General features: G+C 53.2%; 1 protein-coding gene across 1 annotated transcript; it reads left to right on the top strand.

Annotated features, from left to right (window-relative positions):
• The first annotated feature begins 7,862 nt into the window (after positions 1–7,862).
• GDF2 (growth differentiation factor 2) lies at positions 7,863–11,344 on the top strand. The gene is made up of 2 exons (XM_004583326.2): positions 7,863–8,214; positions 10,339–11,344. Exons 1-2 carry the CDS (start codon positions 7,863–7,865, stop codon positions 11,268–11,270), a joined length of 1,284 nt encoding a protein of 427 aa, XP_004583383.2. The 3' UTR covers positions 11,271–11,344.
• The last annotated feature ends 2,353 nt before the right edge of the window (positions 11,345–13,697 follow it).

Here is a 13,697-nt window from a genome sequence, read left to right as displayed (position 1 = left end):
ACTGAGGTCCCTGGGGGGGGGGGGTGCACTCAGAGAGGGATCTCCCATGGGTGCAGCTGATGGCTGATGGGAGGGCTAGATCTGCCTCCAGGTTCTCCAGAGCCTCCAGGAGGCCTGGCTCCCAACTGAAGCAGATAGAGGTGGCTGCTAGCTGGCCTGCCAAGCCCATCTCAGACCATAGACTCTGTGCAGGACCCAGGGAAGGTGAGAGCCAGGAGGCCCTCTTCCCCACCAGCACTGGCCAACTGTCCACCCAGACAGGCTGCAGAGCATCCCGGGCTGATCTAGGCTGAGATTTGGGGCTGGGGAAGAGCAGGGAGGCCTTGCACCTGTTGTGTACCTGCCTGGCTCTGCAAGCAGAGGTGCTTGGGCTCAGTAACTGACCTTGGGTGACCTGAGACCTTGGTCAGAGGACAAGGCTGTTCTGACTGCCTCAAAAGGCATAGAAAATGGGATGAGGAGGAGTGTCTAAGCAACCACTGACTGTCTGGGATGGGTTGCACGTGCGGTGTTGGACAAGAGCAGCCCACATACAGGACCACCCTGGAGACCTGGGGTCCACAATGCTCCTTGGACCACCCACCCTTCCTTGGGCTTCTGTGTCTCTAGAGAGCGATGCCCAGATGTTGACTTCAGAGCACAGCTGGGCAGTGGTCAGTACCAGCACCATCCTGCAGGGGACAGAGGCTGTGCTGCTGGGACAGCTGAAGCCAACCGTGCCTGAAGCATGGAGATGCAACCAGGCGCCCGGCACCTCCCCCCACATTAAACACTCACTTCCGGTAGAGGCCACGCCCTCGCCTGCCTGTCTTGTTTTCTGCTCATGTTTGCCCTCAATGCTTCTTTATGAAGTTGTCAGCATGGGAAATAACTACTTACGCTGCCAAAAGATAACCTGGGGTACATTAAGGTTTTAAGGATGCGTGGGAGCAGATAGCCGTTCCTGAACCGGTCAGTTGGATCCTAGAAGTGGCTCCAGGCTCAGCCTAAGGAGCCAGGGGGGAAAGATTTACTCAGAGGATGCAGAAGCAGAGCTAAGCGACACTCTGACTGCTTCAAGGTGCAGTTATTGCCCTATTTGGACTCTGTTGGTGGGGGAGTCATTTTGTCCAGCTTGCTGGCTTCAGTTTAGCTTTTCTGTAAGTCAGCCACTTACTGGAAATGCATGTGAGTTAGGTTTCCTTTAGTTCACTGGGGGCCCAGGGCATCAGGGCCACCTCAATACAATGGCCTCGCGACTCAGGGTTTTAACACTGCCTACCCAGACTTCTCAACACTTTCTCACCCTTCCCAGTCTTGCCTCTGCTTCTCGGGCTCCATTTAACCTTTCAAATTGTGTATTGTTTTAGATCTTTTTCACGGTAAGTGGAACCTTGCCTTTATTTCATTTCTAGGCTATTCTTGTCATTTATTTTAAAAGGATTTATTCGTTTGGAAGAGGCAGAGGGAGAGGGTGATTTTCCATCACTGGTTCATTCTCTCAGATGGCCAAAAGAGCCAAGTCTGGGCCAGGCTGAAACCAGGAACCAGGAACTCCATCTGGGTCTCCCACACATGGATGGCAGGAGCGCTGCTATTTGGGCCCTATTCTGCTTTCCTGGGTGCATTTGCAGGGAGTTGAATAGTTAGCAGAGCAGCCGGGAACTCAAGTGGGCATTGTGATATAGAGTGGCTGCCTTATAAGCAGCAGTTGAATCTATTGAACCAATTGTTGGCCCCTCTTTCCACTTTTTTTTTTTCAGATCAGACAGGTAAATCATGATTTTTTAAATAAAAACATGTAATCTTTTCCAAAAGGTTCTTCCAGTCCAGCCTCTTTGGTAGCTATTGGGTTGTCCTTCAGACAGCTCCAACACACATTAAGGGAGACAGGCTGTCAAGAAGAGACAGCTTGGATGATAGAAAACATCTGTGGCTGGAGGAGCAATGTTCTGCAGCATCTCCAGACCCTTGTGGGAGAGGCTAACTCCTCCACCCCACGGCCCTAGGAGTGCAATGCAGCGAAGCCTGAATCTTAAGGCAATGCCTATTTGCAGGGAGCTCATTTGGTGCCTCCCATCAGAACTCTAATCTGCTGGGAAAGCCCATAAGATCACCCAAAGTCACTTTGCTGTGACCCTGTCCCTGTGCTTTGGTAACTAGCGATGACACTGGGGCAAGCAGCCATCTTCATCTGATACAGGGCAGGTGCAAGGGACAAATCCACCCACACATCCATGTCACCCACCTAGCTCACTGCTACAGAAGTTTGTGTTACTCCCTTACATATACAGCAGGTGAACACAGACATGCCAGTCACACCTGTGATGGCTTCATAGCGGTGCCTGGTGAGACACAGACCTAGTGCCTTACCGAACCATGCTCCAAGTGGCTTTTGTTTCTGCGTTTGTATTGTGTCCAACCAATGCTGTGACAAATGCTTTCAAACTCGTGTCCTTAAGGCATGACCTGTTTTGCTTCTAGGTATGAATTCTCAAGAGTGAAGTAGGTACAGGCAGAGGGTAGATGCACAGCTTGCTTGTTTTCTTCTTTTTGAAAAAGATTTATTTTTATTGGAAAGTCAGAAATACAGTGAATGGTCATTTTTTGCTGCTTTCCCATCTACACTAGCAGACAGCTGGATTAGAAGCCTGGAGGCCATACTCCTCCACTTTCTCAGGCAATCGGCAGGGAGCTGGAAAGAGAGAGGGGAGCACCTGGGACCTGAGCTAGAGCACATAAGGGATACCAGTGCCACAACTGATGATGAGCTTACTGTGCCACCACACTGTCCCTGAAAGTTATTTTTATATTCTTGATCTGAATCTTTGGACTAAAATGTGATACAATAATTGTCTTTTTACTCTTTTGAAAATGTCAAAACCTAAGCAAGCTACATGCTGAGTTGATCTTTGTGTATGGTGTGAGGCAGGGGTTTATTTTCTCCATGTGGCAATCCACTTGATCCAGCACCAATCAAACTTCCCTTGTATCTGGGATTGCCCTGACCAAGATTGGTCAAAATGTGATTCATCGTACATGTGTGTGTACTGTGCTCTGAACTGCTACAAGAGGTCTTAAAAAAGTTTGCAGAAACTGCATGCTATTAAAAAAATCACACACTGAATTTTAGAAGATGGTTTTGCATGAGAAGAAGCATCTTTTCATTTTATTCCCTGAAACTTTTAAAAATAATTTCTGATTTGTCTGTATATTCACCAGTAACATGATAGCTTGATCATTATTATGTGGTTTTACTATGCAGATCATGCAAATATCTTTTGAGACTTATGCTTTAGTATTTCTTGTTGTGTGTGTTATTATAAGTGGAACTTGTTTCTTTAAATTGCAACTTCTGGTTTTTATATCTTAAAATATTGCCAATCTATTTATTCCTTCTGGTGTACTTTTTACTGATCCCTTGGAGTTTTCCGAAGGAATACTTGTCTTGTATTTCTTCCTACCCTACATATTTTATTTCTTGATATCACTTTGTTGTACTCGCTCAGTCCTGCTGATATTTGGGGAAACACTGAATCTTTCATCATGGATTGGGATGTTAGCTCTGGGAAACTTTCAGAAAGTTCATAAAAATGCAAGGTGTGAAAAAAAAGACATGGTTTTCTTTAAAAAAATGTGGTAGTAAATAAACTTCTGCAGTTCCACATCCACAAACTTTAAGCCCCCTTACACAAATTTTGTTTTTGTTCATAGCAGATGCTCATTATTGCTTTGAGGAAAAATTCTCTTCTATTCCTTGCATTCTGAGAGATTGATGAAAATAGCAACTAGATGTTGGGCATTGCCATCGCTTCTGCTGAGTTGCCTTTATCTGTTTTTATTCTCCTTTAGTCTGTGAAATGTTGCCGAATGTTGCCCCCAGAGAGCTGAGAATATAGCCTTATGTAAATAAAGGTGGGAAGAAATTAGGATGACTGCAGGTGCAATACCCAGTGCTGCCTGCCTGGGGGCTGCCAGCCAAGTCAGGCAGTCAGTACAAGTCCCCAAGGACCAGTGCGGGTCCCTGCCCTGCCTCTGCAGCCTGTGGCCGTGCTTGACCTGAACTGGCTTCCTGTCCCAGTTCAGGCACAGACTGGTGACAGGCTTCAAGGATCCCCTGCTGCTTGGACAGTCTGCAGTAGCTGACAACTGGAGAGGTGGGGGTGGGAGTGTGGGCAGGAGCTGCCCTGCCCGCTGCCTACTGCCTACTACCAAGCACAGAGCCTCCTTGCCCACCTCCAGGAGCCTAGGTCACCAACGGAAAGGCATGAGTGATCAGGCAAGCCCAGCCTTGAGAATCTGAGAGCAGCATTCCCAAGAAAGAGCCATTGGAGGCCTGGGAGCAGGGCAGACTCCCAAGGGCCTGGGGATTGAGATGGGATCATGTTCAAGGAGTGAGTTGGAGCCTGCTGACTAGGAGGTGGGCTCCATGTGAGGCTTTGGGGACAGACAGCAGAGTGGACAGGGGCCAGGCTGGGGACATCCCTAGCTACCCTACATGGGGCTAGTCCTGGGTGGGCAGCGGCTTGCCCAGGAGCTCAGGTGGTCCAAGCAAGGAAATCCTGGGCATCAGGACTTCTTCTTCCCCACCAGGGTGTTCTCCTCCCCCAGCACCCCAGGGGCGGGGGTGCAAAATGTATCTATAGGCAGGTACAGACAGGCAGAAGCTGGGTGGCTCATGGGGCTGGCTTTGCCAGGTATGTAGTCCCCTCCTGGAAAGGCTGTCCTCTCAGGACTAGAGGGGGATTAGGGGAGATACAGAAAGATCACAAGAAGGAACAGGTATGGGGGCAGCCACAGAACTGACTCAGAAAGACAATCATGTCTTCCACCTGTTGTGTCACTGTTATGAATGCTGTCTCATTAATGAGACAGTACTGATTGATTTGAAATCAGTACTTACCTACAGACTTACTGATTGATTTGAAAGGTGCGTGTGCATACACACACACACACACACACACACACACACACACACACAATGAGGGATAGACAGAGAAAGAAGGCGATCTGGTTCACTTCCCAAAACGGCCACAACAACAAGGGCTCGACTACACAGGAGCTCGGATCTCCATCTGGGGATCCAGCTGTGTTGACAGGGCTCATCTTCCACTGCCTTCCCAGATGTGCTAGCAGAAGGCTGGCTCAGAAGTGGAGCAACTGGGACTGAAACCAGAGCCCCGATATGGGATGCTGGCATTGGAAACAGCAGCTTACCCTGCTGCACCACCACACCGTCCCTCTTTAATCTTTCAAATGATTTTTGGGATCAACCATGTAGGGCCTGGCATGATAGCTCTAACTTTTTCTTGCTACACATTGCTGTGTTCTGGGCATTTCTCACATGAGCCACAGCAGCCACTGTGTGGCCTTTTGTGACTGCCATTTCTCACGTGGCGCAGTGTCCTCAGCACGTATCCGTCTTGCAGCCTGCGTCACTGCCCACTTCTTCGCACAGCCCAATAATATCCCACAGGCGACCCGATTGACACTTTTCACACATTCCTTGTTCAAAGCACATGTAAAATTGTCCCCACCTTGGGTTACTGTGGATAACGATGCTGTAAGTGCTAGTATACAGCTTTGATGTGGGCATGAGTCTTTATCTGAGATAGTGGCACGCATCGAATGGGAAATGGCTGAATCTCACCATCACTGAGACTCTGGGAGAAATTTCTTTCCCAAGATATGGCCCTGTTTTGCAGTGAGGGGTGCTGGTGCCGCCACAGCTCTTGTCAGGCCTTGGTAGTTCCTCAAGTCTCATAACACAGCCGTGTTGGGCTGGCTGGTGGGGTGTGGATAGCATAACCACTCTCTGGCTTTGAGTGGCATGTCCCTGATGACAAATGACACTGAGCACGTTTTCATGTGCTCATCAGTCATCTGTACATCTTTCTGTCTGCTCAGTTCCTGCTCTCATTGGATAAAGTGACTTATCCTTCCATTGTTGCATGAGTGTGTTGTAGGATGTAGGTTTGGGTGTTGGAGTGCTGGGCACAGCCAGTCTGCAGTAGGTCCAAGAGGCAGTTGGATGACATCACACCACCCTCCCAGGTCAGGTGTCCCCTAGGGCCATGGGGACACAGCCCCCCCGTTGCTGCCTCTCCATCCTTCCCCAGACTGGGCTGCTCCTGTCTCCTTGGTGATGCCCTTCACAAACTGTGTCTTTATTATTATTATTATTAAGTCTGTCCCAACAAATTAGGTTCATCGCAAATGAAAAAGAGAAGGAAAGACAGAGGCAACCAGGCATGCTCAGTGAAGTATCTAGAAGCAGCTCACGTTCTGTGCTGCTGGCAACCTCTGAACAGGCTCATGGCGGCCGCCGGCTGCAGACACAATGAGCAAACTCTTGGACTAGAGGTGTTGCGAGCCTGTGGGATCCTCACACAGCCTGCAGGCTACACGCACCCGGGGAGGGAGTAACATCAGAGAGACTCAGGACCCCTCTGAGCGTGTGTCCCTGGGGCCTCTGCAACACTTCCAGTGCACACTAGGCAGTGGCCGCTGTGTCCCCTCAGCTTGGACCCATTGGGGTCTTCCTCCCCCCACTCTCCACCCGTAACAGTCATGCACTATGCACTGGGCTGGACTGATGCCCAGTCGTTTCCTGCCCCCTCCCCAAGCAGCGCAGTGAGGACAGCAAGTTCTGTCCGGGTGCAGCCGCTTTAGAGTGTTTGCTTTCACCCTCCCCGAACAGGGATGTGTCACCACAGTGTGCGGGTCCCTCCCCGACCCAGGAGCCCTGCTGGCTTGGCCTGGACCACTGTCTCAGGCAACTTCTCCTTGGTGTCAACCACCACGCACACCTCCCAAGTACTGAGTTCTTTCTTGGATTTGCAAAAATAAACAAACCACACGTGATAGCATTAGATACCATGATGACACAGTTCCTGCGGGTCCTGCTGGCCATGTCCACTGGGACACAGTTTGTTAACACACTCGGGTCAGGCAGCTGTCTTAGGGCACCCCAACCGGTGCTGCCTGCCAGCTGATGGGTGTGACCCCACTTGCTGGGTTGGCTGGCATGATTCAAGAACCACTCCAGGACATCACACACTCATGCACACACACAGACCCGCAGGAAAGTTGGGGTTCCCATGGCTGGTAGGCTGCAAATGTGTTTGCAGGGCTGCTGCACAGCTAGAAAGCGGGGAGACAGCATGGAGCTTCCTCCCCCAGCTCCAGCTTGGGAGACTCAGAGGTGGGGTGGGCACAGCCAGAACCAACACCCATGCCACAGCCACTCTCTATTTATGAACTTCAGGCTTCACAGCTCTCTTCTGGACGGCAGGCTCCAAGAGTCAAAGCAACCTGTTGCAGGTCCCATGCCTGGGGAAAAAGTAAGGGGGCTGCCGCTGCAACCCTGTTCCACTCTGACCCCAAGTTGCGCGTAAGCTGCACAGGGAGGGGAGCCGTGGGGCCACATGGCAGGTTCCCATCCCCCTGCTGTGAACTTGGGGTTCTATATTTGGAGGACTTTTCGACCTTGTTTCCTGGATTTCTTCCCTACACTGCCCCCCGGCCCTGGAAGACGGAGTGTCCCCTGAATGGAGCTGTCCGGTCGGGAAACGAGCAAGCATCCTAATTAGGGGGCGATGACCCCTAGGGCTCGCAGATTCCTTCCAGGAGGCCGCGTCCTTCCCACAGGCTCGGCATGTTTGCCCCCCGTGTTTACAGAATCTTCATTAACTGAACGCTCCTCCAGATAAGAAGGCTCTCAGCAAGGCAGCAGCTACACGCAGGGGACAGTTGGGGAGCAGAGGGCTGGCCGCGGCACTCCCCACGCTACGCTCAGCGGCAGGATGTGGGCCCACTCCTCCCAGGCGGTTCCTGGCACCCGCTAACATCCTGCCGCAGCCCCTCGCACCCTCTCCTCCAAGATGGGCCCAGGGCTGCTGTGGATGCTCCTGCCTGTACTGTCCCTGCTAGCCTGTTTGGGGCAGGGGAAGCCACTGCAGAACTGGGGTCGGGCATCGGTGGTGGGGAACACCCGTGCCTCACCGGGGGAGCCTCGCATGGGGCCTCAGGAACCCAGCAGCGCCCTAGACTTGAGCATGTTCCTGGAGAACGTGAAGGTGGATTTTCTGCGCAGCCTCAACCTGAGTGGGGTCCCCGCCCAGGACAGAACCAGGCTGGAGCCGCCGCAGTATATGATTGATCTGTACAACAGGTACACCTCGGACAAGTCATCCACCCCCGCCTCCAACATTGTACGCAGCTTCAGCGTGGAAGGTAGGGTCGGGTCGCACTGTGGGGGGTGGGGTCCCCAGGTCTATAGGGTGGGGGCACTGCCTGGCCAGGCAGTTATGGGTCTCATGCCATCAAAATTCATGGCCACAAAATGAAATGAAAACATGGCCTTTGCATTCCCCCCCAGCTTCAAAAGTGCTCGTGGGTGGCTCTATTGGGTAGAGATCACTTCCCTGGGCCACACTACGCACAGAAGGTGTTCTGGAATGCCAGTGTGCCATGTCCATCCTTGCCCTGTCCCTCCCTGCCTTCCCTCCTCCTCCCTTTCCTCTCCTTCCCTCCCACTTCCATTCCCTCTCTACTTCAAAGCAGGTAGGTGGCTGTTTTAGTCCCCAGCTCACTGCTCTCCAAGGGGACCTCGTGGTACTTGGGGCAAGAAAAGTTCAAACTTCCTGCATAGTTTTTTTTTTTTTTTTTTTTTTTTTACAACATGCATTTGCCCAGAGGTGAGAAGCCTCCTTCTGCAAAAAAAAAATGCCGATTTCAAAGCATACCTACTTTTGGCTTATGAAAGGACTTTGCAAACACAGATAACATCTTCTGATGGGAAAGCCTTGAGGGATATCTAGTTCTCATGTGATGGTGGAGGGCTAGGAAAAAGCCCTCGTGGTGGACTCAGGGTGAAATGTTTCTGAGCGCTGAAGCTTGCAGCCGCTAGGGGGAGCTCGCCCCGGTCACCAAGCCTTCCAGGTTACATGGCTGGATTTTCCTGCTGGCATTTCCCTCTGCTTCAGCCCCTGGCTGAAAGGCAGGGAGCACAAGCTTTCTGCTGCAGGGGTCTCAGACCTGCAGCTACCTACGAACTCCCCAGGCCAGACCTCTTTCCCCAGGCAGCAGAGCATGGGCTGGGGACCAGGGTGCAATGCCGGTACAGCTGCCTGCCTGCAAGTGCGGGAGAAAAGTCAGGCTCCTCTGAGAACCAACAAACTAAGGTGGAACCCAACAAACAGCTTCACTTTTGGAGATCTGCAGAGGCTTGGGCAGTGGGCACGCTCTGGCAGCTGCTGACTGAACCCCAGCCTGCCAGGGAGGCCCAGGAAGGTGGGAGTTGGTACAGGCAGGGAGTCTGTATAGGTGGGAAGAGGATGTGGGGAATCCCAGAAGTCTTGACCACTCTGAACCAGGTCAAGCCACTTGGTCTAAGCCTCACCCTGACGCTGGGAGGCAGGGTGGATGAGGCCCATTTTACAGATGAGGAAAATGGAGTCACAGACTCTGGACTCCCCAGGGTCACCAACCTAAAAGGGGGCAGAGTCTGGCCTGCTGGGTACCAGGAGAGCAGAGGGTCAGCTGCTGTTGGCGCGTAGTAGGTGCTCAAACATGCCATTTCTGTTCCTCTCTGGGAGCGAGCCACGGCAAAGCAGACACGTGCTCATGGCCAAGTATTACCAGGAAACAATCTTTTTAAAAAGTATTTAAAGATTTATTTGCTTATTTAAGACACAGTTGTGGAGAGGCAGAGATGTGTGTGAGAGAGAGAGAGATCCTCTATCTGCTAGCTCACTCTCCTGCAATGGCCAAGGAGGGCCAAGCCAAAGCCAGAAGCCTGGAACTCCATCCAGATCTCCCACATGGGCGGCTGGGTCTCTGACACTTGGGCCAGTCTCTGCTGCTTTCCCAGGCTCAGCAACAGGGACCTGGAACGGAAGAAGAACAGCCTGGACTTGAACTGGTGCAGCAATGGAATGCCGGCCTCATCAGTAGAGGCTTAGCACTTTGTGCCACCATGCCAGCTGTGGCACTGCCATGGTCAGGAAGCAGTCCTGGTTTCTCCTGATGGGCTGATCCATGAGACTGATAAATGTTTTCCCCACAAACACTGGAGGGGTGGGGTGAGGGAAAGAAATCGTCCATCTTTTGCTGTGCTTGGGGTTTGTCATTTGAAAGGGTTTCTACCCTGTGTGGCTGTTTAACATTGACCTTCACTGTCCCCTCCGAGGCTCCTCGCTTTAGATGCCTGCAGCTTCTCCTGTCTGGTGCCTTTGTGTGCTTGTCTCGATGCGAGAGGCCCCTTACTTGGTTATGTACATCTTGCCAGTGAGATGCCTTAAACCTCATCTGTGAGTGGCCACTAGTCCTTAGGTTGTTCTGTGTGTTTGCTTTCAGACGCCATCTCTGTAGCCTCCACGGACGGCTTCACTTTCCAGAGACACACCTTGCTGTTCAACATCTCCATCCCCAGGCACGAGCAGATCACCAGGGCCGAGCTGCGGCTCTACGTCTCCTGCCAAAGTCACGTGGATGCTGCTCACGCGCTGGAAGGAAGCCTGGTTATTTATGACGTCTTGGATGCCTGGGATGGCAACTCAGGAACCAAGAGCTTCCTGGTGTCCCAGGACATTCGAGACGAGGGCTGGGAGACTCTGGAGGTGTCCAGTGCCGTGAAGCGGTGGGTCAGGGCAGACGCCAAGAAGAGCAAGAACAAGCTGGAGGTGATGGTGGAGAGCCGCAGGAAGGGCTGCGACAAGCTGGACGTCAGCGTGCCCCCGGCCTCCGAAAACCTGCCCTTCTTCGTCGTCTTCTCCAACGACCGCAGCAATGGCACCAAGGAGACGAGGCTGGAGCTCAGAGAGATGATTGGCCACGAGCAGGACAGCGTGCTCAGGAAGCTTTCCAAGAGCACCGATGGTCACGGGGATGAAGAAGAGGAAGAGGAGGTGGATACGGCCAGCCACGCGGGGTCATCTCTGGCCAGGCGGAAGCGGAGCGCCGGGGCCAGCAGCCACTGCCAGAAGACCTCCCTAAGGGTGAACTTCGAGGACATTGGCTGGGACAGCTGGATCATCGCGCCCAAGGAGTATGATGCCTACGAGTGCCAAGGGGGCTGCTTTTTCCCCCTGGCCGATGACGTGACACCCACCAAACATGCCATCGTGCAGACCCTTGTACACCTCAAGTTCCCCACGAAGGTGGGCAAAGCCTGCTGTGTACCCACCAAACTCAGCCCCATTTCTATCCTCTACAAGGACGACATGGGGGTGCCCACCCTCAAATACCACTATGAAGGCATGAGCGTGGCGGAGTGTGGCTGCAGGTAGTAGCTTCCTGTGGGGGATGGGAGTTGGGGCTCCAGGAGGGGGAGCTGGGAGCCTGCCTCCCTCTCATGCTCCAACCCCACCCCAGGGTGCTTACCTGTCCAGGAAGATGTGAGGATGGGGTGAGAGGGGGGCAGACAGAACACCCGGCAGGGCTGGTGCATCAAAAGAGGAACTACCGGAAAGTGAACAGGTGGCAAAAGGATTCAGTCAGCAGCAGTGGGTGGGACATGGGGGAGATGTGTAGGGATCTATGGGAATATAGGGGTCCAGGAGAGAATGGAACAGGCATGATGCCCGTCGTTGTGTCAGGCTAGCTGCCACCATCTGGCCTGTTGGATATGCTGACCTCCAGTCTGTATAGACACAATCCAGGCCCCAGCTTGGTGAGCACCTGCCAGGGTCAGGATTCCCAAGCAGGTGAATGGTGGGAGGCCTGGCTGGGCTGGGCCCTGGTCAGCACACACAAGAGTGACTGCAAAGGCCTTTTATGTCTAGGGTCCAGCCTGTCCATTTGGGGCCTGTGACTGTATGCTTTTTAATATCACCCCTGAGTCCCACTGCCCCCAGACTGCCCCAGCAACAAGTGCAGAGAGAGAGAATGAGCAAACGAGCGAGCTGGTCAGCAGCCCTCTCCCGTGTAGTATGGCTGAGCTTCTTTGCCCCCTGGTGCCATTGTCATCCAGGGGCACTTGCTACCCCTGGACTCAGATTCTGGTATCCTGCAACAGGTGGACACATTCGGCTAGCACCTTGGCAGCCCCTGGTCACCTGCTCCTGCTCACAGGGCACCCTGTGGGACCCCAGCATGAGGGCTCCCTTGAGAGAGTCAGGACAGAGATATGAATTTGTTGGAATTAATAGTGCTCTTGCTTGGGCATTGGGAACGTCACTGCCTCTCCTTGGCATCCTGGATTCATGTGATTGGTATCTAGCCTGCCTGGGAGAGGGCCCGCAAGATCTCCCATCTTGTCTGCAGCCACAAGCTTCGCCCATACCTGCCTGTTCTCCTTAAGGATCCCAGAGTCTTCGCCTTCCCTGTCTTATTCCCTTGGTCATGCACAGGACAAAGCAGCAGGAGGAAGGGTCTGGAATGCCAGGCAGGGCCCGGAAGATAAAGTTTTGGCATCTGGCCACTCCTACCGGTAGGTTGTGTTTGCATGAAACCAAGAGACTCCTTTAGCGCAAGAACACCATGAAGTGTCGCTGTGTAGTAACTGGACTTATTTAGTTACTTCCTGGTCCTGCACTGCTGCACCTGCATGACAGTGTCACTTGGAAATAAACTCAAGTGTCTGAGTGGTGCCTTTTCTGATTGAGCGGCCAGGGTCACTCCAACCTTGCATGCCTGCGCGGCCATCCTGAGCTGAAGTGGTGGGGCAGGGCAAGCAGCCTCTGCATGGGTGTGCCCATCCCTGGCTGGGGCCTGCCCCTGCGGGCATGAGCACCTGCATAATGGCAGCTGTCTGTAGGCCTTTCCACCCCAGGCCAGGCAGGGAGACCCCATGGGTCCTCTCCACTCAGCGTCCCTGTAGCACTCTCCCAATGTCTTTGCAGTGCCGCCCAGCTCCAACCCACATCTGTGGCCTTGTGCACCCTAAATCTGCCTACTCTCAGGTCCGCAGGCAAGCACCACCTTCCCCCAAGGGAAGACCCAGTGCCATCGCCTGCCACACCCTTGCTCCCCCATAGCTTCATTCTTCCCTTCCTGAATTCCAGACAGCCGAGAATGCAGACAAAGCTGTGAGCCCTTAGCTCAGTCCGTCATCCAGAGAGGATGGACCCGGCCTGTGGTTCATTCTCCAAATGGCCACAACAGCTGACTCTCAGCCAGGCTAAAGCTAGGAGTATGGAACTCCATCCAGGTCTGTCACATGGATGCAGGGGCCCAAGCACTTGGACCATCCTCTGCTGCTTTCCCAAGCGCATTAGCAGGGAGCTGGATGGGGAGTGGAACAGTCCGAATTCACACTAGTACCCACATGGGATGCTGGCGCCATAGGCAGAGGCACTCTACCGTTAGACCCTCAGTACCTGATACACTTATGGGGTGGGTGGTCACCAGCCAGGAAGTTCCAGGTGAACACTGGCCGCACCGGCCTTGGCTCAGGCAGCCAGGGCATCCCAGCTGATGCAGCCTGGTTGTGGTGATCTATGAACAGACATGCAGCTTGTCTTTCCCTCCTAAACCTGGTCTGCGGTGGGTGGTGGGGTGACTGGGGCGGAGGAAGGAGGGCATGCCAGTTCACGAGCAGTCTGGGTGAGGAACCAGTGCCTGCTGCTGTGCCAACCAGAGAACTTGCTGATGAGAGCAGTTCCTCCCTCTGCCCCTGAATACACATGTGAGTACCCCTCATGCCACATCCCTGGGTACCTTCCTCCTCAGACTAGGTATGAGCCCTGGGTGGAGTGGGGATGGGGAGGGCTTCC

The sequence above is a fragment of the Ochotona princeps genome, chromosome 13 (assembly GCF_030435755.1).
Source record: "Ochotona princeps isolate mOchPri1 chromosome 13, mOchPri1.hap1, whole genome shotgun sequence".
Taxonomy (NCBI): Eukaryota; Metazoa; Chordata; class Mammalia; order Lagomorpha; family Ochotonidae; genus Ochotona; species Ochotona princeps.
This window is presented reverse-complemented; position numbering and strand designations above follow the sequence as displayed.

Excerpts from the sequence above, each read along its gene's own strand:
- GDF2 (XM_004583326.2), top strand. The coding sequence starts at position 7,863 with ATGGGCCCAGGGCTGCTGTGGATGCTCCTGCCTGTACTGTCCCTGCTA. Across the intron at positions 8,215-10,338 it reads ACGCAGCTTCAGCGTGGAAG|ACGCCATCTCTGTAGCCTCC; the intron begins GTAGGGTCGGGT and ends GTTTGCTTTCAG.